We start from the raw sequence: 26059 nt of genomic DNA on the forward strand, positions 1-26059 counted from the left end.
ATCTCGGTGGGTATAGGTACTCGTCACGTGTAATCGACATATATTGTATAATGTAAGAACACCGCTCTGAACATTGCAGGGTCATGGGATTTTGTCACATGTTTGGGCATGATTTTCCATGCAATATTGTTTGAAATCATAATATTACTATGTATATAGTTCGACATATTGTAGGTATTCACGAAATGTGGGATGTGTGGTGATTGTTGAACGTATTAATTATATTAATTACAGGTATAAATGGCGATATTAAAATGGACAATTTGAGATGTGGTTTGTTTTAAATACCTTTACGATTGGAATACGTCTCTGCACTTATTACTATGATTGATGCACGGACAATATAATATAATATTATAATGCAGCCAAATCATTACTGTTAGTATATTATTATTTGCCGTGATCGATGAATGCATATTATTATAATATAAATATTTAATATATTAATGATTTGACCACATGCATAATAATAATAATATTATTTATTATCGATGGCGGACAAGTGGACAACCCAAGATCGATGATCCTCTACTGCAGGATTGGCGTCTTTTTTTCTCGGCAGCACTATATATAGTTTGCTTTGTATTTATATCACGTTAAGGTAGTCAAATTTGTGATTTAATCTTTAAGCGCTATTGACTTACGAACGATTTTATCTAATATAATATAATATTTTTTTTTATATTTCAGTGATTTTTGAATGAAAAAAACCATGATCGCCTTGATGTAGTTAAACACCCTAACATTGTGCCATAGTCTTAAAAAATATTTGTGCTGTGATGGGTGACACGCCCACGCCCTCGACAAAGTAGAAAAAAAAATGTAAATGGTTCACTTATATAACCTATAGGTAATTTAGATAAAAATATTTCCGATTTAAAATAAAAACATCACGACATTGTTTATTAACAATAGAATTTCCGACAAATAACCACATAGTGCTTTTATTTTACCAATACAGTATAACAAGAGTTCTCACCACCACATTATGTTTTCTAATAACGAATTTATAAAAATTCATATTTTTGAAAACTGTTAAATATATATTTTAAGGACCATGTTTTACTATTCAAGTCCAGTGGCGATACAAACTCATTATTTCTTGAATGACATTTTTTACAATATATTATTATCAGAAGATTTTTTTTTTAAATGTTTGAATATCTAAATCAAAATTCAAACTTGTAGTTTCTTAGTTATTAATATACCTATATACCAAGGATAATAGTGCTTAAAAATAGTTATAAATATATAAACAGATAAAATAATGGATGTAGTATTTATTATTGGGATTCATATATGGATAAAAAGGTGATTCAAATTTAAAAATAAAAACTTTTTATCGCTACAGAACCTCCACATGTAAAACATTTTTAATAATTGAAAATGGATCCTAAAGTCCCTCTTAAAAGTTCCCCACGGTCTGAATGTGTCGTATGCCTATTGATTCTAACTCGCGATTATCGTTTAACCGCGGGCACCTATAATAATATATGCAGTAATCTGTGATTTTCAATTGTTGTACGGCGTGGTTTTGGCGCGCGATATAATAATATAATATATTATTGCACAATATTATTATAATAATCGATCGTCTCGATCTCGCCGCGGAACCACCGTTTGCGTTTGCCGATTTGCCCGTTTCACCGCCCCGTTTTATAAAAATAGTCAAATACCTACCTACCTACCTATCTACCTACCTACCTACCTACCTACCTACCTACCTGCCTACCTACCTACCAACCTTACCTACCTGTCGTTCTGGCGGCGAACGGACTGCTTTTTGTTTGACAGTTCCGACGCCGCCACCGCAGCCGCCGCGTCTATAATTTTTTCTCCCGTCGCCGATGCCGCCGCAACAGCGTTCGATTATATTTTACTCGTCCGTCTTCTCGACTATAATATATACGTCTTAAACGCTCGTCGTCGTCATTATTATTTGGTCGAGTCTACCTCAGCTGTCGTCGTCGTCCGCGATTTATATCATATTTTTCAGTATTTCGTTTAATTTTTTCACTGACCGATCGTCGTATTCATCGTCGTTTTCCTACGTCATAATAATAATATTAATATTATTATCGTTCGACCGTCGTATTATTTCCATGCCATGCAGGCAGGACTTGTATCGCCTTCGCCTTCGCCGCTATCGTCGTCCACAAAAAGCCGTATTAGTGACTAATTATTATTTACTAGGATAACGTAGTGTTGTTAAAGTTTACGTCAAAGTTGATTCTGTATAGTTATTGTTTCGTCCAATCGGCGCACCAGTCACCACTCGGTTACGTGATACGCTACGAGCATGGTAAGGCATATATATATATATTTTTATCATCATATAATAATATGCAATAGATATATAATTTTAATATAATCGTATTATAATCATATATGATTTGTTACAACTTGAGTCGTTAAAAGTTTAAAGTACCTATATTATATTATTAAATGACGTGTTCCATACTAATTTGTTTGGTCGCCAAAATTTTAAATTAGTACATTTTGATAAAGCACATTATCTCTTGTCAATACCATAAATGTATGGTAATAACGTTTTTGTTGTACATTAAATTCTCTTTTAAAAATCAATAGTTATTAAACGTAGATACAAATCAAATAGTTACATTCCTTTTTAAAATTGTGTTATTATAGTTACCGTAATATGACCTTCGGAGTTGTATTGGAATACTAAAAAAATAATTAAAATAATAATAATAAAGTCAATAATATATGTTAGTAATAACTGAAAAATATTTTTATAAGATTTCAATTTCACACTCGTTCAAATGAGCAAATATATGTACTTTTTTATTTTAATATTTGTTCAAATTATATACTTGAATTGAATGTACATCAGTTTACTATTTTTTTATTTATTATATTTTATTTTTTTATGGGTATTGCTTTTTGTAAACTATATTAAATTGTGTAAACTTAACAAATATTGTATTATTTAGATGGTTGAAAGAAATTGTTATTTATTTATTTAAATTGACTGTCACGAGCAATATTCGATTATAAATTCGCTGATTTTTCACACAGAGAAAAATCAAAACTTATTGTAAACACGCATACAATATTTCTGTACTCATTCGTCGACATTAAGTTATGTCGCTGAAACCCGTAAAAAAGTAAATGCACGCTGTGAATATATTTTTTGAAAAAAACATTGAGGTATTATCAGTACTAAAACAATAACGATTGAATAATCGAAATTGTTTTCTACTTTCCCATTTGGTATTAACATTAAAGTTGTATCTTAATGAACATAATTATATGACGTAGGTTACGGTAGGTATAGGTCAACCTGACATGACATTTTTAAATCTGTGATAACATTCTTTTATAACCATATAACATTGATGGCATATTACAAATTGAAGTTTTCTCCATCAACAAATAGGTAGGTAGATTATATTATTTTTGTATCGTCAGTAGTAAATATTTTCAAAAATCACCGCGTTGACGAGGTTATTATGCTAAATATTATTGTATTTACTATTATTTCATTATGATTTCCGAGAATTGTTTGCCATGTACGTCTCACACAGACTGTCAGACGAGTTTCGATGATATTTTATACTTTTACCACGTACGACCATCTAATACCTAAAATCTGAATAGAGAAGGGATTAATATATTATTTTTAATAATCTATATAAACCGTGTAAATAACGACTCGTACGTTTCGACGACGATCTTGTACACTTTTACTACATTTGTTGTGTGACCGGATAATAATTATACAAATACTTATATGCCTATCAGATTAGTGAAAAGAGTAAGTACCCATTTCTTTTAAGAATATTCAAAGCCATATAAATAGTAAATTAACTTTTGTATTCAAATGGCTTATTAAAAAAATAATAACAGAAGTTGTGATTTTTAATCAATACGATTTGGAATTATAATATTGCACTTTATGTTCTTGAAGAAAATATAATATTGTATATCAGTAAACTATAGAAATAAAACGCCCACAAAAAAATGTGTAGGTAACCTATATTTGGATTAAAATAATACGTCGAAGGACTACAGAGAAAACAAATTTTTAGATCTTAAGAATTGTTGTAATTTTATTAACAGTAAACGGTATACATTTAAAACGTAATACATTTTTTATACTTCTGGATCAGTTATAATCAAAATAATATAAGTAAAGAATAAACTGAAGCTTCCTAGGAATTTTCAAAGGAATTTAAGTTGAATAAAATTTAATAAATTTAATAATTTAATGCAATATAAAATAACTTCGTGTTTCATATTTTAATTTCCAACGGAAGAGTTAAATATTAAATTGTATTAATAATTTCTTAAAAATAATCAATTCACAAAAAAACGGACGCGATAACATTTTAAGTTTATTAATCGTATATAATGGACAACCACGCAATCTCGAAACGGCTTTAGAAATGGAAAAATAACATTATCGTGCTCGAAGTCGTTTTAATCGTGACACGACTATTTGTATGGCATTCTCGTATAAAAGAAAACTTAAAACATTTTCCATTCATAATTTACATTGCACATAGGTCATTGCAGTTTCCTCACCCATCGAACATAATATTATTTATTCAGTATAATAGTATATTATATTATATAATCGATATTATTATGCTGAATTTTCTCTCATCTACCTCCAATACATATTTCGGATAAGATCTTCAAGTCCGTTTTACAAGTCACAACAATGTCCAATCGGCAATTAACTGGAACGCGAAATAAACGAAAAGAAATCATTAATTAAGTCAAAAACTCAGACAATATCACGCTTGAGCATCGCTTGAAAGCATAAAATTACGTTCTGATTTCGTATAGACATTTAACTCGATACTACATAATGCACTATTCGAATATATTCATTATCGCCATAACTCAACATACCATCGTCAAACGATGATATTAGGACACGTTATTAGAAACAAATATTATTTTAAAGGATTTAACTCGACATAACAAAACATTTAGAAATAACCTTTTCGCATACTTTAATAAAACGTTTAGATTGTAGCCTGTAGGACATTTTATTTATAGGTATTCAAATAGTTGTTAGACACTTAGAAATAAACTTTTATTAAATTATTAAAAAATAATAATCAAGTCTGTGCAAGACTTATCTTTTAAGTATTATAATATTATTAATTTTACTTATAATAATGCATACTTACTTTATCGCTTTCGGTACTTAAACAGTTGCATATTATGGTTTTTAAAATAAATTCATTTTTATTTGTCTGAACGTAAAAAATAAAAAATTGTACAAATAAAAGAAATAATATCAAGTTTCTGGCAACGGTTTCGTCAAATTTTTAATATTGAAATGAAATATGAAAATTGCATAAGGTATAATGTAGCTAACCTAGTGAAACTAGAATGGCGTTCAATAATATCTCCTATCTTCATCCGTAGTACCAATTTCTTCGAAATGTAGTGAAATACACGACTGAGTCGTTTATTTCTGATTTCGTTCATTTTACGTTTTATAGTAGTTTATTCTTATTTCAAAAGAATAGTTACAAATTACGTACCTTACCTCTATATACATCTATACATGCGCATATTACTGCATAGTTATTACAAATGTTACGTAACACTAATATTAATTGAACCGTTCGTTATATACGAAATCGAATTGCTCTATAGTTGTATATATAAATTCAATATTGTATTTTACCATTTGCGCTGAAACCTAAAAGTCGCAACGTAAATGTGATATATGACATAATATAATACAAGTTCACGTGTAGGTTTTCAACTGGAATCTGTTGCAATTATTATCGTAACGCAATTGGTGCGGATAATAATTAAATTAATATTTCCTCTCGACTTCTCCAGAAATTGCAAATATTCATCATTCGTGACTGTATACGACTGCAGTGCACAAGCGTTTATTAACGTTTCTAAAATTAAACGTTCGCAACTCAATCACGTTCGTCGCAAATAATAACAACAATAATAATAATACAAGTTACAGTAGTTCTAAATTTTATTAGGTAAGTACAACCAATTTTCGTTTTGTGTGAATATTTCATGGCCTTTGGGAACGTCTAATTTTCCGGGTTGGTCGCAATTACTTATTTTTGTTGTAATTAATTGAGGTGATTATTTTATTACTTAACGCTCAATATTGTTATCTGGAAAAGCAGGTTAACGTTTTTAAAAACAATAGATAATTACATAATAAACTTTAAAAAATAAATAAATTTTCTATCGTTCATTTTTTTTAACACCAACTCACATTCTATCGTATTTGAAGCAAATTATTTTTTCTTTTATTTTTTAGCAAATAATAATCGAATTTTGAACGGCTAGTTATTTAGTTATGACTACTTATGAGTTATAAGTATTTAGAGTTTTGGTGATCGGAATATTTTTGTGGAGTACCTAGGTATTCCTATTCCAAATCGCGGATGCGTTCTTTCACATTTTAAATAGGTAGGTACTTAGGTATAAGCTATTACTAAATTATTTTAATACTCGTTGGAAAATTCACTTTTTTAAATTTGTCACAAAATTAGTAACAACAAGTATCTCCAGTCTTATCAATAACTATACTTTGATTTCATAATAATATTTAGAATCTCCGGTTATAATATTTATTGAAAGCCACATTTTCCATCTAAAAATCATTAAAAATATAATATAATAACACGTAACTTAAATTCAACATCAACAACATTTAGCTGGTATCTCCTCTGCCAAAAGTTTTTCTCATAATGGGTGGTGTGCTCAGTAAATTTATTGTCATAGTCGTTACTCAAATTCAGATGGTTACAGTAGAAATTATTTTATTTTAATTGAAATCATTTAATGAATTCATTCAAATCAATTTAACAATCATTATAGGGTGCTTAAAAGTTAAAGATCTTAATTATTCAGTTTCTTTTAAAATAAATACCATTTATAGATACGAGTTGTTTAGCACATTGTACTGATTGAGATACGTAGTATGACTAGTAAACTTATGCAATTGATATAATGTTGGATTCGTGTTATATAAGTAAAGTATATAAATATATGAATAAAAACGTTAGGTATTTATTAATACTGTTTAAAATTGTACTACCCACGTTTTGTACTTAATCTATATAAGTATATATCTAACATTACTTATAATTTAAATAAAATGTAATGACCCCGCTGCTAATACTAATCTTACAATACAAGATATTATGACAGCTCACTTAATTTATTTAGAACTATCCCTGATTAATAATTTAGAAGAATTATTGCTACTTGAGGCTCATGCGCAATGTGGTAATAAAATCACAACTCGTAATTAAGACTTTCAGAAGAAAACATTGCTAGTATTGTTAATGAAACAAACCTAAATAAAGTATTTTAAATTTTAAAATAAATGATACTAGTAAAAAAAATTAACGAGATTCACTTGTTGTAACTTGTTTTCTCCATTTTCTGATAACAGTGAAATGAATGCTATTGATGATCAGATGGTTAAATAGTTATAAACGAAATATTTAGTAAATTATGAAATTAAACATAAAAAAATAATAAAATATCTCGTAAAGAATCTAAAGAAAAAAGGGTTGGTAGGAAAAAGTACATGGATTATAATTACTTATAAATTAACATATACAAATAAAAAGAGTTAGCCCCAATAAACTGGGAAAAATGAAGATTTACGAAAGAAACTACTTAAAAAACTGTGCGTCTAAAGTATTTGTATGTATATAACTATATTATTACTCTTAATATGAAAAAAAATTCTACTTACAAAAAATGTAAAGTTATCAACATCTTAATGTATTATTGTTATTTGAAGGGGAATTTCATTTGTTCGAAATTTCGAGAATTTCGAGTTCTCAAGGTTCGCTTTACCGAGAAATACAGTGTAGTGTTATAATATTATGTTATACAAATAAATAAATAATGTTTGAATTTAATCGTAGTAAATTCATTAATCAATTAAAATAACTTCATAGAACTTTCCAGCTTATAAATTATAATAAATGATAATTAGAAAAATAAAATGTTGGAAAAAAAACTCGTTTTACCAAGGGAAGTGTGAAAATAGCACTTGTCTTCATGAAGAATTCCATGTATTTCGAAAACATTTAACCAGTAAGAGACTTAAGACATATCTACCTACCTATATAGCAGATTAATTGAAATTTTTACAAAAATAGATTTTTTTTTTCTATTAGGTAGTTATAAAACACCTATAATCCTAAATATATATATATATAATATATATCAAATTTAATTATATATAGTATGAAGAGTTTAGTCAAAATGTAGCAGATACGTGGTAAGACATTACATGGTCAAAACGAAATGAAAGTTCTCTGAAAAATATTCTGCTTAAGCCTTTCTAATTAAGAACACAAAATTAAATATATAATTTTATGTTGTTGTTCAAAAAGTAAGAAACTTAAAAAATGATAATGATAAAAATATTGTTTCATAAAATCTTAAAAATATAATTAGTGTTCATACGGTCAAAAGAATCTCCCTGTATAGAATTTACTCGTTTCGACTACTCGGAGTGATTATCTATAAGATAATATAAAGATCACGTCATAATATCGTCGTCATTATTATTTTTTTAAACACGCTTCGTTTCAAAAACAGATAAATAAGAATAATAATTTTTTCTACGTAATTTAAAATTACTGGTACAATATTTACCTCGTTCACACGTCGTATGCACACATTGGATAATATTATATTTTTCTTTTATTATCTGAATATATGCCACAGGCCACAGCATGCTCTAAAAACGGATATTTTTTTTAAAAAGTTTTTTCACTTTATATTGCAGTAAACCACGTACCTGAGCGAATAGCTATTATATGAGTACGATTGTTAAAAATAAAAGAAATAAATACCTCTAATGTCGTGTACTTTGTATGTGATTTTTTTTTCTTCTTGTTATGTTGACCACGCGGCGCCTATCTCGGTAAAAATAATCGCATTTAATAGAGGTAGGTCATTGGCGTAATTCTATTACATTTCAGTAGGTGAAAAACCTTCATTAGTCAAAAAGTCATATATAAAGACAAACTAAGTCATGTTTGAAGTAAATAATTTTGCTCACTTATACTATAATTTTATATTAATTGATTACACACAAATATCAAAATTTGTATATTTTAAACACTGTAAGACACTGTATGCCTGTATAAACATTAAACATTTTATAAAAATACAATAGGATTCAACAGCTTCAGTAGGTGTATAAGAATATAATTGCACCTGTTACACAACATTGAGGTATGGAATTGCACCGTCGTGCACCACCGTAATTCCGCCACTGAGGTAGGTTATAGAGTACCTAGCAACCTAGGTATAGGTATGTTAAGCGTAAACCATGGATGCTTGAGCAGAGTCCAGCTGATGGTTGACACATTTCTAACGGCAATATGGCAAAAAAAAATTCCTAGAAAATTACACATCTTTTTATTCATTTTACAAATGGACAACAGCGAAAACACAGGAATCTGTTGAAAGTTTATGGTAAGATGGAGATTACAGATAAATCTAAAAAAAATGCAAATGTGATTCTTTTTTCAGCCATTTTCTCAAAACGTATTGACATATTTGCTGATTTCTTTTGTACACGATTTGTAATTATTTTAAAATAACATTTAAAAATAAATATACTATATTTTTACTATTTATTATCGATATAATTATTTGTAAAAAACATTTTTGATTTCATAGCAGAATATTTTTATGTTTTTATATATCTTCTGAGAAGTTCAATAAATAAATTAATGTATGCTGACATTCAAAACAGTAAAATACTTTAAGAAAATAACGATAAAAATTATAATTATTTTTCAAAAAAGTTGTTTTATTACAACTTCAAATTATTTGAACATTATATCAATAAATGTCAATACTTTTCGAGAAAATAAAATTAGCTCTACCTTTAGGCTAAAAGACTCACCTTGTGGCTTGCGTATAATAGTGCGATAGTATTCCCATTGCCCGTTCCCTGCACGGTAATCGACATAATATTATTATTATTATTATATTTGTTCAGCTATACTTTGCCATTGAGAATTTTAATCGTCGTACCTATAATGGCCGGGCAACGTATATTATTCGTGTCATTTCAACCATTTTACTAACATTGGGCGATGACCGAACTTAGTTGTGTTGAGGTATATTCGATTATCAGGCGCCGTAGTTCACGACACATTTTAAACCTACTCTTGATAAATCTGACGAGCGCAAGTGTTCAGAAATCATTCATTTTAAACGTAAATAATTACAGCCCAATCCTATAACCATGTGACCAAATCTGGTAGGTTATGGTACAACATTATTATGCCATACGAATTAACGGACTATTTCCATATTGTTTATCTGCATAGCGATCGTCACATGCGCACAGAACCTGTTCCCGAAGGTCGCAATATTTTTGTCACACACTTCAATATAATAATATCATAATTATGTTTTATAGTATGTTTTACTTAGTAGGCATTTTACAACATTGCATGTTCCAATCTTCTTCACCCCTCCACCCAAAATATTAACAGCCAAAACCATTTCTATTAAAAACACTTGTAAAATTTGCCAAAAAAAAAAATTATATTTCCAATCTAAAAACCAAATTGCTATTATTTACTATTAACTTCAAAAATATTAACATCTTTTTTTAAAATATCAAACAAAGTCAGGAGGTTGAGAAAAAATTTGTAAAATTCATAAAAAAAAAGGTGGGTAAGTGGATGTCGCTCTGCTGTACATTAGGGTTACAAGTGGGTCACTGTAATGGATGGTGTTAAATTTGAATTCAATGGTATAATATCATTGTATGAGAAAAACGATTCTGAGCGAAAACGGTCAGTCAGTCTATGATATTACCAAGTATATTTGATGATATTATTGTGAATAAAGTAATTTATATATAACCTATTTACTTGGAGCCTTGTTTTCAATTTTCAATCCTTAGCTATAAAAGTTGAACATTTTATACATTTTTAACTACAAAATAATTATTAAATTTTGTCAAAATTCGAATTTTAAATGCTTATAAAAAAAAGTTGTGCCTATGTATTTTTAATATTTTTCAACTGCCATTGTAACAATATATCAGGAGCCTTGCATTAAATTTTCACGCTTTTTTACCCAACAAATAAGATTTTATTGATATTTATAGAAAAAATAAATAAAAAATTAAAAACTGACAATGTCCGTAAGCAGCTCAAAAAGAGTCAAAATATTTTTAAAATTTTATGGTGTATAGAAAATAAAAATATAAATATTCAGTAAAGTTTTCATGTATTTACAGTTATTCGTTTTTGAATAACAATAAAATAACAAAACCGCTAAAAGCGAAATCGAGTGAATATCCAATATTGTAAAAATATGAACTTCAAACGCTCATAAAAATGTAATTTGATTTTCTTGTAGACATTTTTTTTTGATAAAGGTAGAGACAAACTTATGAATAATCTTGTATTACATTTTCAAATCTTAGATTTAAAAAAAAAAATTTTAATGAATTCTCAACTCAAAATAATTTGCTAATTTTCGTGATTTTTCCGTATTTTGTCAAGATTTGAACTTTAAATACTTATAAAAAAACTGTGACTAAGGATTTTTAATATTTTTCAAATGTCATTGTAATAATAAAGCAAGAGGTTTGTATTAAATTTCAAGCTTTTTTACCCAACAAATAAAGTTTTATTCAAATTCATAGAAAAATAGATTAATAAAATTGAAAACTGAAAATGTTCCTAAACAGTTCAAAACAAATCTAATATTTTGAACATTTTATCGTGTATAGAAAATACAAATATAAACAACCAGTGAAAATGTCATGGATATACGTTCATTTGTTTTAAAATTACACCAAAAATCAAAATCGATTTTGCGTAAAAATTCCCGTTTTTTCTTTACGTTTTATGTCGTTTTTCCCGGCGCTTTTGAAAACTATTTTAAAATTTGACCTCCTGAACGCACCAACTAGACTCCATTTCCCATCGAACAAGATACTGCTGAAGAAAATCGAAGCAGTTTTACTGCCTCAAACCGTGATGCCGGGGGGTGAAGGTGGCCCCTCAAAATGATTTTTGGTTTATAATATTTTATGACTTATTTGTAAATGTATAAAATCAATTTGTGAATTATTGGCGCCGATTTCGAATTCATTAGACGAAATTGGGTAGTGACAACCGAGTCGATTAATATCACTATTTAGTAGCATGTGTGAAAATTTCTGTACCCGAATTAAATTGTCAGATAAAATTAAAGAGGAATCCATGTAGTTTTTTATATTAAATTAATATTATATATTTTCTCAAATATAGTTGTACCAATGTACAATGTATATATATAAATTCTCATTCAAAAAAGTAGTACTTAATTATAAATATACAATTTCACAACGTAAAATGCATCTTAAGTTGAGTTAATTTTGAAGACGCGAGTAACTCATCTTCCTCGCCTAACCTTGTTGGTTCTGAATTAATGTTCAAGCATATTATATAACTTATAAAATAAACCCACGTGCTTATATAACCACTTAAGTATCTATGTATGTATTACGATTTATTTTTAAATTTAAAACTTTACACACTACTATTATGTATTGATGTCTGTTTAATATGACTAGAATATACTTTTGCTCTGTCACAAATAATTAATTCAATCAACGATGACAGGAATGACGTTTTTAAATGCGTAGGTACATATTGTACGGAATATCGGTCCTCCACCAGGGTTACACGGAAAGGTTATAGGTGATATTATACTGATATGCGACTTATGGTGAAAATATTAGAACCATTTATAGTATTAAGATGGAGTCAGTGCACTATAGTTTTATGTTTTCTCTCTCTCTGGCCTACGCACAACAGCAAATTTTTGTTCAGCTGAACCAATCTTGTATGTGGTTGAGTGAATATTGTCGCATAATATAGCTACTATAATAGTACTGTCGAACTTAAAGGTATGAGAACCAAAGGGTATTATACAGGGAACCCCATTATGGCTTTTAGTGATGTTTTAATTTTATTGCGACTGATTTGCGAGATAATTTGAAAATTTAAAAATTTGACGTTTAATTAACTTTGTGTAATGCTGATTATTTCTGCGTAACGAAAATGTCCTATGTCGCAAGTGGGTCAGGGAGAGAAATTAAATAGTGTACTGAGCGCTTACTCCTCTTAAACATTAAATATCTGACAGTTGACACATCAAGGAAATAAACATGCGTACTATAAATGTTAATCATCTGTATGGTTATGTAAATAACGACCGCGTTCAACCCCATTGTGATACAATGTGAGTGAAAACTTAACTTTTTGAGAACAATTAGTAGAGTATTGTCTTCTCGTGTCGTTCTCTGGAATATACACTAAATGGTACTCAAATATTACTGTATACAATACTACAATTTATACAGTACATAATATATTGACTGTAGTCCAGTGGCGAGTCGAACTTCATCAACTCATGAGACACAGTAATTTATACTAGTAATTATAAATAATTATATAAGTAAATACGTATTTACGTAAATAATAACTGAAAAAGATTGGCTTGGTCTTAATGTGTACTTAATAAATGATCTATTATATGTGAAATGACCCTAGTCCCCAGGACACCCACCACCCTTTAAACTGAGGCACGTGCTTCAAATAAAGCCCTTCTTCACGCCACTGGACTGCACTAAATATCTGATATGATTAATGAGGATGAAGATTTGCTTTCTGGCGTTAGGTGAACATTTTATTAATTTTATTTAATCGCTACAGCATCTCTTTTTTTTGTTACCAACTCATTAGAGAAGGCTACAATTTAAATCGTTTATAACGTCATAATAGGGTTTTTTTTTAAATTTTGTTCGTATTTTCAACATTTGAGACGCAAGTTTTACGCGACGTTCACAAAATATAAACAATATTTTATTATTATTGTTGTACAATGAGAGACATGAACACAAAAACATGTTATAATAATCATCACGATTACTATATATCATAATATTGTAGTATAGTACCCACATTAATAACATTCCGTCGCAGGAGTTAATCCTATTGGGTTTCAATTGATGTGTCTTCTTTACCAGGAAAACGTACAGTTTAGGTCTATGGGTCATGTACGATTTTTGTCAGTAGTCATTGTTGCTATCGAGTGCCAGTGAGGAACACGAATGAGAAAAATACATTAAACGATAATTAATCACTGCTTGCTTCGGACGTTTTCATATTTGTTTTACTTGATATATTTATAATTAAGACACGCGTACATTAATCATCGCGTTAGGTTCAATAACGTTCCATGAATCATTATAAGTTTGATAATGGTCGAGAAAAATGCCCTGTCGGTCATATAAGAGGTACTCGCAGGCGAGCGTGTCTAAATATTATTTCACGAGAATCACCAAGGTCCGTGACACTACGATGATTATTTCTATAGTGTGTCTTAAATATATTTTAAATTTTAAATTTAATTCGATTTGTTACCTAGTGACAATCGAACAATCGTTGAATTTAACCGGAAATCAATAAAGTTGGGATATATATTTATTTTATTTTTTATGTCATTGGAATGATTATTCTGTAATTATATATTTATTTTTACTCTTTATCTCTTTCGAACCTAGTACTGGATTAAGTAAATAAGAGTGATAGTCATAATGCCTAACAAAGTTAGAATTTGGATGGTCTTTAACATTTTTATTATTTCAGAAATATTTTATTCGATGTTAAACCGATTTAGTATAGGTATCAAATGAATAAAATTAATTTTATTCGAAAAAGTACAATACATTTTTAAGATTCTGTATTGATTTTATAATTTACAGTTTCTAGTAGAAAACATACTTGGATCATTAACTACGATGGAGGTTTTTAGTAGAAAATTAGATCTAATAGGTTATTTTGGTTGGTTAAAATCGAAAATTCTTAGTACTTACTTTTTAAAATAATCAGAGAAAAAAATACGAACATTTGTTTAAATATCAAATACATCTTAGTTAATTATCTTTAATTATCTTTTATTACATATTATAGTCAATAAGCTCAATATTTGAGTACAAAGTTCCTGATAACCTGTTGTTACATAGCTACAGTGCTTGAAAGGAACAGTGTCGGGTCCAGGGCTTAATTTTGGGAGTGGTATGGAGGGGGAAAGTACAATAAGTTCCAAAATTGGCTAATACAGTGTAAAACAAAGGAAAACTACGGCGTTTGGGGGGGGGGGGGGGCCTTTGCCCTCCCCCTAGATCCGCCACTGGGAAGGAACGCATTCAAAATATTTCGTTCGATTTTCACTAAGTTAACGGGAGCTTTCTTCTTTTTTTATGCGAAGGAACCTATTGGAAATTCGTTTTTTTTTTAAAGGAACATGAACGATTTTATTTGTTCTTTTTTCATTCATTTATGTAGGGAATTAAAAAAATGTTTAGAGTAAAAGTTATTATAATGTTTTTTTAAGAATTTTAGTCAATAATATATTATAAGCTATAGAATTAAACCTATACACGATAATAGTGACAATGTTTACAAAATGTCAAATCATTCACGGTAGTCTTATCGGTACTTATTAAATTGTATGAAATAAATAAATTATATATTTTAAAAACTAAACAACTACCTAATTAACCAATTAATAACTCCAAATTAATATAAAATTATTGAGAAGCAAAAAATATTTTTTATTTAGGAGCGAAAAAAGGAACCATGTAGGTAGTTCATATCCAAAAACAAGAAACAATTTAGATCCTTTTTAACGATAGATGAACGCGAACGTAAACTTATTTCTTTTTTAATCAAACTTTCCAAGCACTGTATAGCTATTAAAGATTAACAAAGGAACGAAGGTTTTTTTATAAGCATAAAACTGATAAAATTCACGAAAATTTTCAAATTATTTATTAAAATATGAGACTAAACGAATTGCATATTTCGTTTCGCAATATTCAACGATACAGTTTTTTGTTTATTTTGTTTTATTATTTGTTGTAGTATTATTTCTATAAATATCTATATATTTTACGTTTCTTTTTATTTTAGCCATTATAACATTGATGGTATCATACCCGTCTATGATTTTTTAACGTTAATTATTCATATTATTTTAATATTATTACAGATGAATCGCATTATTTTGGCGTCGTTCCTCTTAGCTGGTGTGGCCAGGTGTTACGATTACGATGAAGTATTGCGGTTGTCACTCATGTTCTACGAAGCACAGAGGTCGGGTCACCTGCCTGTCAACAACCGCATCCCGTGGCGGGCTGACTCTGCGACCACAGACAAAGGGCAAAATGGTGAAGACCTATCCGGAGGATATTATGACGGTAAATTATTACAACTACAGTACTAGAACGATCGTCGCGAAACCGCGTCTTAGGCTACAGAGCAAATTTAAAAAAAAATTAAACCCATATTATATGCGCATGCTCTGCAGCTGAAAACCATTTTCGGCAGGAGGGTCCAATATTGGTTTGCAAACGAAAATCTAAGCTATACTCGACGTCTTAATAGTCACAATATATTACCGGGAATTTTTTTATACTTTTTAAATCCATCTATAAGCCCCAGAACTCCTCGCAGTCACTTGCAGCCTTGGTGTATCACATCGTCTCGTATAGGTCGTACCTATCACTGACCTTTCGATCGAGTCAAATATTGAATAAACAAATTCGCATCCTGTGGTTAATATTATAGTGCAGTTTCTCCCACGTTTTGCTTTGGGGTATTCGTAGTAAATATATTGTATAGGTGCTCTTTAGCACTAACATTGTCGGTGTGCATAATATTACTATCGCAAGAAACGTGAAATAACTCTAGCATTATATCGTACTAGTTATTATAGAAATATGAAAATCATCTATTCCCATGATAAATCTTTGACCAGGAAGAATGTCAAGGACTTGATCAGTAAATTATAATCACTATAGGAGTATAAAACCATCAGAATGCACATTAATTATTGTTATTTTTTTTTTTTGCAATCGTGTTGTTTTATTCTTGAGTTATTATTTAGGATGTACACGACATCGTGTTGTTTACGGAGAAGACGTACGCTTTTTACACAATTCAATTATTATTTCATCAAAATGTTTTCAATTTTATGTTTTATCGACATAATTCATAATAAATAATAATATACATTATGCAAAGACTGCGATGGCGAATATCAACAACCCATATACGTACAACATTAATATAAACACATTTATTAATTATCAACACCATTTGGCGCATATTATTACTGGCAGTTTACACGGTAACATTATCGATGGTTTAGGCCGTGTAATATGCATGGATTTAGTACCTAATCATAATATCATTATATGTTCAATTGAATTTTTAATTTTAAACTTCAGTACAATAATTGGTTTTCTGCAAACTCAATGATTATAGGTCTAGGTAGTCAGGAAGTCTAGGCTATGACTTAATGAATTTATTTATAATATAAGTATTCAAATAATTAAGCGTTAAAGCTTTAACGATTGATAAAGGACAAAGAATTATTCACTTTAGCCAAAATATTGTACTTACATTGTACGTGTGAATATAATAATAATTATATGTTAAGTAGGTAATTATATTCATAATTGAATATGTGATACACAATAATAATTAATGAGTATTTACTTTTATTTTTGTTCATGAGTATTTTCACTACTTGAAGACGATATGCAGCCAACAATAATATGATACAGAAATCACCTGTTACAGAAATCATGTAAAATAATAATAAATATTACTGCTGCACATATTGCTTCTTTTGCGAATTTATCGTTTATACATTTATTGCATTCATGAACACGAGGTACATCAAAATATTTCACAATAAATTATTGGTGTTTGACTGTCCGTAATAGTGGCTATATTGATTCTCTCCACGTGCGTTTATTGAATTTACTTGTTGAATTATAATTTTATTAGAAGACACGTTCCACTATTCAATCATAATGAACAAAATGTTTATAGTATAGATACATATTATATATAAAATATACAGGGTGTTACAGAAATAACTGATATAGAAGTAATTAACTAACTAAATGTAATAACTTTTATTTTTCCAGTACTTATAATTAATTTTTTTTTTATTAATTTCGATATTATAATAACAGTACCTAAAGTAAAAAAAAAAATCAAATTACTATAGCTCAGTCTGCGAGCGTGCCGAATTCCCGATTTCTAAACGTACTTTAACACAATAAATTATAATTCCATATAATATAACTAGAACATCATACACCGAATATTAAATAACGCATTGAACAAAGTTTGAATCATATACAGTTTGTACATTTAACGGGTAACGAAGTGCACGGGATCAGCTAGTATAATATAATATAATATACAATTTATGTAACAATAACTACGGATAATAAATGAATGAAAATCAGTAATATAGGTATATCAAAATCGTAACCAAGTACTGGCAATAAATATATAAAAATCAACAGTTTATAATATCAACAATCGTAACTATGTACTCTGCAAGTAACTAGCGGACGACACAACACATACCTATAAGGAATTCTAAACATATGTTTAAAAGGCTAAAATTAATATTGATAAAACAAAAATTATTACATTTCTAGTTAATCGGATTTGTTTGATATTTCTGATATATATTATATATTATTATGTACATACATATAATTTGAATAAATAAATACAATACATAATAATATCAGTGGCGTAGCCTCTCACTGGCTGACTACGAATTTTCAGGGAAATTTAAAAATGATTTCAGTGTACGTATTAAGCAAGAAGTTAACCTGCATGCATTCAAATTGCAATTGGAATGAAGGTTGCTGCAAAATTCTAAAATGTTATACACACACGGTATCATAGCTTACATGTCAACTTACAACTTATGAAGTTAAGTTAAGTTGGTTAAGCCTCCCCTAATCCCCTGTGGCTTATATAACAAATTATCAACCCCCCCCCCCCCCCCAAGCAAAAATCCTAGTTTCTCCGTTCATGTATAATAATATATCTTTATATATAAAATAAAAATAAATAAATACATTTTATTGTGAAATTAATGTGTTGGCCGTTTGTTATTATATTTTGTTAGGATTATAAATTATAGTTGTATTGTATGATTATCAAAAGTTATGTTAAAAAGTAAATTAAAAATGAGTAAAATATAAATATGTCAAAATGATAAATAAAAATTACTATCGATAGGTTAGGTTAGGTTAGGTACAAACGATGCACATTACAAATACACGTTCACATTATAAGAAGTCATAGCTAAACACTATTAAAAAAAAAACATTTCGTCGATAACTTACATAGAATGGGAAATGTTTTTAAGCTATTATATTGATATTAATTATCCGTATAAATCAATAATATTGCATATTGACAGCAAATGTACACGTCCAATTCCATTTATTATGATTTATAATGATTAACATTTAGAAAAATAATGATTTTAGACATTGTTCACTTAAAATAATAATATTAAATAAAGGTAGTACTTAATCATAATTAATCAATTAATTGAATTTGGTATTATTCGTAAACAACATATCTTTATTGGGAAGATATTTTCATCGACACAGATTAACGATTTGTTTCGTAATTTATTATATTCTATTTATAGGATGAACGAAAAATATCGAAAATTATAATACTATTATTATTTTAGCTGGCGATTTCGTAAAATTTGGCTTCACGATGGCAAGCACTACGACCATTTTGGCATGGGGATACTTGAGTTATAAAGACGCGTACGAGGAAGTTAGTAAGTATAATATGTTTTCGTGTTCCTACATAATACAATATAATCTATAATACCTATATTTGTGCACAAAACGATATAGGACCTACCATTGAGTATATTATTCAGACATTTTACGTGTCGAACAACAATACATCGATATTAACAATAATTATTATATAATGTACCAAAATAATTTCTAAAAACCTTATCATTAACAGTTTTTTATTTTGCATAATTATTTAATATAGACGAATGGGAAAACGCATTGGGCTCGATACGCTGGGCCGCGGAGTACTTTATCAAGTGTCACGTTAGCGACTACGAGTTTTACGGACAGGTCGGTGACTTCAGTCTGGACCAAGGTTTCTGGGGTCGGCCCGAAGACATGAACATGTCTAGGCCGGCGTACAAAATCGACAAAAATCGACCAGGTAAATAATTATGAGACACCGATCGCGCATGCGCAGTAATGAACACCACGAGCTTTCTCGTGCTGCGTTTATTTTGATCTTATACCTTAATAATGTATACCAAGGGGTGACCGATTAATACTTTTGAAGGAACTGCACATTAGAAATCTGTAAATTGTTCGCGGCCAATTGCTGACGTCGTCGGTAATAACCGACGAACAAAATTTATAAATTATTACAACACTAGTGTATATATTATAATGTGGCTAAAATATTATATTGGCTTTGCATTTTTGTTCTCGTCTGGGGCCGCTGTTTTCGATTTGTTTATACTTCTTGCCTGATATCCAAATGTGATTTACCCAGGTTCCGATTTGGCCGGTGAGACGTCCGCCGCTCTCTCCGCCGTGTCGATAGTGTTCACCAAAATCGATTCCAATTTTTCGGCCAGTTGCTTGAGTCACGCCAAGCAACTGTACATGTTCGCCACCCAGTACAGAGGACTGTACCACGACGCCATCAAAGGAGCGGCGCAATATTACGAGTAAAATACAATTTATCATAATATAACGTCGCGCCGTTCTCGTTCTCGATTTTATTCGATCGGATGTGGCCTATCGGGTGTGATCCAACAACAACTCAAACGTGAAATTCGGTTTTTGTTTACATAGATCGACAGATTACGGTGACGAATTGACCTGGGCTGCGGCTTGGCTGTACAAGGCCACAAAGGAGTCACAGTATTTGGACGACGCCGAGTACATGTACATGAAGTACAGACTTAAAGAACGGCCGAACGAATTTTACTACAACAAAAAAGTCGCTGGTGTACAGGTGCGGAATCCATTATGCGGCTGTATAATAATATATTTTATAGTATTGTTGTATATACGACACGAGTTTTTCACGCCACACATTGATGATCGATACGTTTTAAAATCTTATTAAATTTTACAAGAGAAAAGAAACAATGACCGTTGGTCCTGTATCGATGGTATTCACGGTAGGTGTTGCTAGGTTTGGATTTGGTGGGGCCAAGCCCTTCGAATATTTTCATAGCTCCTCGAAAATATTATAAAATAAATATTTAATTAATACCTAATTATAAACTTCATTTCAAAAATGTTTTCTTCAATATATGGCAAAACAATGTCATCCGAGAACGAGTTTTGTAAGTATGCTGCGAGACTGTTTCTTAAATTTGGGCATTCACAATATCGAAAGAGATTTCCTCAATTTATTAAAGAATTATGATTTATTAGAAGTATACAATTTAAGTATTAAATGAGATTATATTTTATATATAGGGATAATATAAATCAATATTTATTATATGCAACTCACAAATGTATAAGCTAGAGAATTCGTAGTTAGTAGTTAGGTGTAGTAGGGTAAAATTATTTTACAAATTATTTTACTAAAATATATGTTCAGACAGATCAATTCAGTCCAAGTTTCGTCTATAATCTTAAAATTTGTAATAATTATTCGTGGTAAGTCCAATCAGTATGTACGCTTGCCCGTCTGCGTTTCTCGGCGCGAACTCTTTTTTACAATCGCATGTTTAGGTGATAAGGGGATTTTACACCGCCCGTTTTTGAGGAGTTCAATACTGGAAATTTTTTCTAAGTGTGAATATGTGCGTGGTAAGTGATCACTATATACTATATAGTATTATAGTAGTATTTCTATGGTCTACAAGAGTGGATAACAGGACCCATATCCTCAATCAGTGATCGACAAGTAATATTTTTTATTCATCATACCAATAAAACTAAAGTGATACGGTAATAAAGCTAAAAACATATTTAAATTCGTTATAATATGAAGTTTACTTCAGTTCAATCACCCCAATTCGTTGATTTTCATTTTTATTCGATTCCGACGATTCCGTAATATAATCAACGTTTAAAAATGTTTTAACTGTTGCATTATAAAATCAAATTTAAGAGAACGACAAGAATCGAAATTTCAAACAGTGATCGAGTATGATCGATGTAAAGAAACGGTCAGTATCGAATCCCCCACCGTAACACATACATTATAAAAATAATATTATAATATATTACTAAAGTATCGAGATAACCGAATAAGTCAAACTCTGTAAAATGTATTGCAGGCCCTTCTTGCCGAACTAACTAATCAATCTGAGTATACCGAAGCAATTCAAAATTTCTGCGACTACAATTTGTACGTTCAAAAGAAAACACCAAAAGGACTGTTGTACATCGAAAAATCCGGTACACTGTGTCACGCAGCGAACATTGTGTTCTTGTGCTTGCAGGTATTATAAACGTCACTTCTTTGACGGTGGTTACTCGTGTGTGGAAAAACTTCCATCCTGCTATACTTGTAGGTACAGTATTTATAATTTTTTTTCGTATTTGTATTACGCAGGCTGCTGATATCGGCATAATGTCAACGCAATACCGAACATTTGCCAAAGATCAGATAGATTACATACTGGGAGACGGAGGACAGAGCTACGTAGTAGGATTTGGTAAAAACTACCCATTACAACCACATCACGCAGCGAGGTAATAAAATAATAATAATAATAATATATAAGTAATTTTTGGGGACCACATCAACAAATAAAATATATTATGTATGCATCTACTAATATTATTTACCAGTTTACCACTCGTAACTCTTGACAGTTATATAATATTATTATACTACTTGCTGATCCCGCGCACTTCGTTACCCGTAAAAAATGACAACTCTTAAAAAAATGTAATAACTGTTCAACTCCTTTTGGGTGTAACTCGCGGCAGTAAGTGTAACACAGCCAATTTGGAAGGCAATGTGCGTTTGATTTTATACATGCTTGTACCTGATCTGACCGATTAACCAATGGCAACCAATAAAATGATAAATACTAATTTCTACTAATTATTTCTCTTATAACTAATAGCAAGCATTTTTAAACAAAAATTGCCATCATATTTCTAAAAATTCCTATTTCAGCACCTCCCCGGGTTGGGCCTACCTGGTTTAATAATTGTGATTATAAATCATCCCGGGTACCACTCAAATGCACACAACAAACGTCATAAAAATCGGTCCAGCCGTTTAGGAATGCATAAATGACAGACATACAGATAAAACATTAATTTTTATATATAAATATATATAGATCATTTTTTAGCATATTGTTTTGGGTTGTTTACATTTTTTTTTTTTTAACATTTATTAGATTATATACAATCTGTAATATAATATTTACAATGAGTATATATTGTGCTGAATTTATTTACATGGTTTTTGAATGCGGGAGGTGAGTAGCTACCCAGCAGTAACACTCGACGACTTACATTTAATAAACAAATATGTATATAACGTTAATGTTTTATTTGTCGAGGTTTGAAATAGAAATTTATTTACATGCGTTATAATACATGTTATTATAATCTTATAAGAAACTATTGCGCCTTAAAATTGGACAAATATCAATTTCTACAGTTGTACGTATGTATAGTTGTTGTTGCTCAGCCTATTAGTTTTCGTTAAATTATTTTCTTCGGAACCATCGAGAAATAATTAAGTCGAACGCGTTTGAACGAGTATACAACTTGTATCACTCTTTGTATACCTATAGAAGTAAAAAAAAAAAAATAAATATTTTTAAATGGTATTTAGTCGTCATCGATTGTATCAATTTATATACGTTATAAACTAAATTATATAACGTAAAAAAGTCTCGAGTCTCAACGCAGCCTAATGTGCGCGTATCTCTACCTACTCATATTACATGTCCGATGTCCATAATATTATTATCGTCGGTTCACAGCTCTTGTCTGGACCGCCCGGCTCCTTGCGATTGGGAAGCGTACCGGAGCGCCAAGCCCAATCCACAGGTGCTGTACGGCGCGCTGGTCAGCGGACCCGACGAGAACGACAACTATAAGGACCTGAGGGAGGAGTACATCTACAACGAGGTGACTTTGGACTACAACGCCGGCTTCCAGTCGGCTGTCGCCGGGCTCAAGCACCTGGAACTCCAGACCAGCCGGCACAAGGCCATGATGGCCGCAAACGGTCTGCAGCTGTCGTCCAACGCGACGGACGCGTAATCGTTGTCCCGGACTACCACCGACCGCGTCGGAAAACTCCACCGCATTTTACTTCTGTTTCATAAAATTAAAATAAAAAAAAATATACGTGTTTTCTTTGACCCGGAGACGACGAGCCCCCCCGGACCACGATCGAAAACCACCGCGCGGTTGCGCCACCCTCATTGCATTCATCGCGATGACATTCAAAATATTGTTATTAGGTACCTTATAAACCTACAATCATTGATTATGCTGAGTCGCTGAATATACGCGCGTGAGCATGATACAGGGGGGAGGGGGGAGCAAAAGCGGATTTTGATTTCGCGCCTTCTCTTTTTCGAGGCCTATAACGAGTTGAGTGTGTGTGTTGAAGAGGGTGGGAAAGGGTGTCAATGTCCGTCCGATCGATTTTCGTCGTACCACACTTTCGACTACAATAATATAATATCGAATCGTGGTAAAAAAAAGTCCTGGTAAAAAAGTCCGAGGAAAAAAATTCTGGTATAATATATATATAAAATATTTAAAATAATTAATTTAAAAAAAAAGTTTAATGATTATAATTACTATTAGTATCATTATTCATTACCTATACTAATGTTATAAAAAAATCGAAATTATTTTTCATACAAAGAAATATACATAATATAATATTCTAATGATTTCTCAGTTTAATAAAGTATTGACAATCGTCATATTATAAAGAACAAAATATTTTTAAAAAAAAATTCAATAATTATAATGTTTATTTATGTCTTGTTCTTATATTACGATTTTTCAGTTTTATTAAGTACCGTCATATAAAAATATATATGGGCACCACATCGTATTTTTCCTTTTACCTAATTATGTGTCTTTTTCGCCACGAACTTTTTATGCTTCAGACTTTTTCCATAGGACTTTTTTACCTCGGACTTTTTGGTACAATTAACGATATGTCGAATTTAAATGTTGACGATCTCGAATATTCGAACTTTGTTTTTGTAACTGTTCGAGATCAAACTGGAACTTTTTGAATATTTTTAACTTTCAAACTTAAATCAGACAACAACATGATTATAAAATCGGGAAATCTGACAAGGAATATTATACGGAAAACAAAAATATAGTATTATTGGGTAATGATATTTTTATACTTTTTAAAATATAAATTATATTCATAATAGTATTGATGTCGCATTTGATATTCCTCGAAGCGTTTGAAATGTTCGAGTTTGAAGTAAATATTCGATTTCATAAATTAATTTCCAACAAAATTCGAACCGTTCTAGTATCTCGAAGCAGGGTGTTCAAAAGTTCGGTATGCGCTCACGACCCATCCCCAATCATAATATTATTACTGTTTTTGCAGACGACCACCACGGTATCGGTCGTGGACGGCCAACAATTCCATTTCGTCAAAGGTCTAATGCTATTTGTACGTTTAAAGGTCTATGGTTGTGAGTAGTAAAAAATAGGTACTTTATTATTATAATAATATTATAACCTCGGAGTATATAATATAGGTACCATGATATATGAAACGCATCGCCGGCGCCAAAGTTTCTGGAATTTCGGTGTGTTTTTGCGATATAAGGTATCGATGACCCTGGAATTACGCGTGTACTGGGGGGGGGGGGGGGGGGGCACAGAGTATAATATAATATTTTGGCTGATACACTGAGGTGGATATTGCGTTTCGCATTAACGATTTCGGGGAAACATAGATACCACCCGGACTCATTGTTTCGACACGATTTTGTTTGTCCCAACTTAATGATATTACATTACTATAATATTATTATGATCCAAGTCTTCGGTGATTTCAAAACATGTCAGATCATTTTTATTTTGTGTTATTTATTTATGTGTTGTAGTAAAACTTTAGACAATTGCGAAATATATTATATCATATATTATTGTTCTTGA

At 30.4% G+C, this 26059-nt stretch overlaps 1 protein-coding gene across 2 annotated transcripts; it reads left to right on the forward strand.

Moving 5' to 3' along the window:
* The first annotated feature begins 1806 nt into the window (after positions 1 to 1806).
* On the forward strand, positions 1807 to 26059 carry LOC132950066 (endoglucanase A-like). 2 transcript variants are annotated; one of them, XM_061021272.1, is made up of 9 exons: positions 1807 to 2302; positions 16075 to 16282; positions 19609 to 19704; positions 19932 to 20114; positions 20460 to 20637; positions 20765 to 20927; positions 22213 to 22377; positions 22491 to 22630; positions 23887 to 26059. In XM_061021272.1, exons 1-9 carry the CDS (start codon positions 2300 to 2302, stop codon positions 24167 to 24169), a joined length of 1419 nt encoding a protein of 472 aa, XP_060877255.1. In that variant the 5' UTR covers positions 1807 to 2299; the 3' UTR covers positions 24170 to 26059. The 2 variants fall into 2 exon arrangements, with proteins under 2 accessions (XP_060877255.1, XP_060877256.1); XM_061021273.1 differs by lacking the exon at positions 1807 to 2302 and adding an exon at positions 5877 to 5990.

Source organism: Metopolophium dirhodum, chromosome 8 (genome assembly GCF_019925205.1).
Source record: "Metopolophium dirhodum isolate CAU chromosome 8, ASM1992520v1, whole genome shotgun sequence".
In the NCBI taxonomy this organism is placed as follows: domain Eukaryota; kingdom Metazoa; phylum Arthropoda; class Insecta; order Hemiptera; family Aphididae; genus Metopolophium; species Metopolophium dirhodum.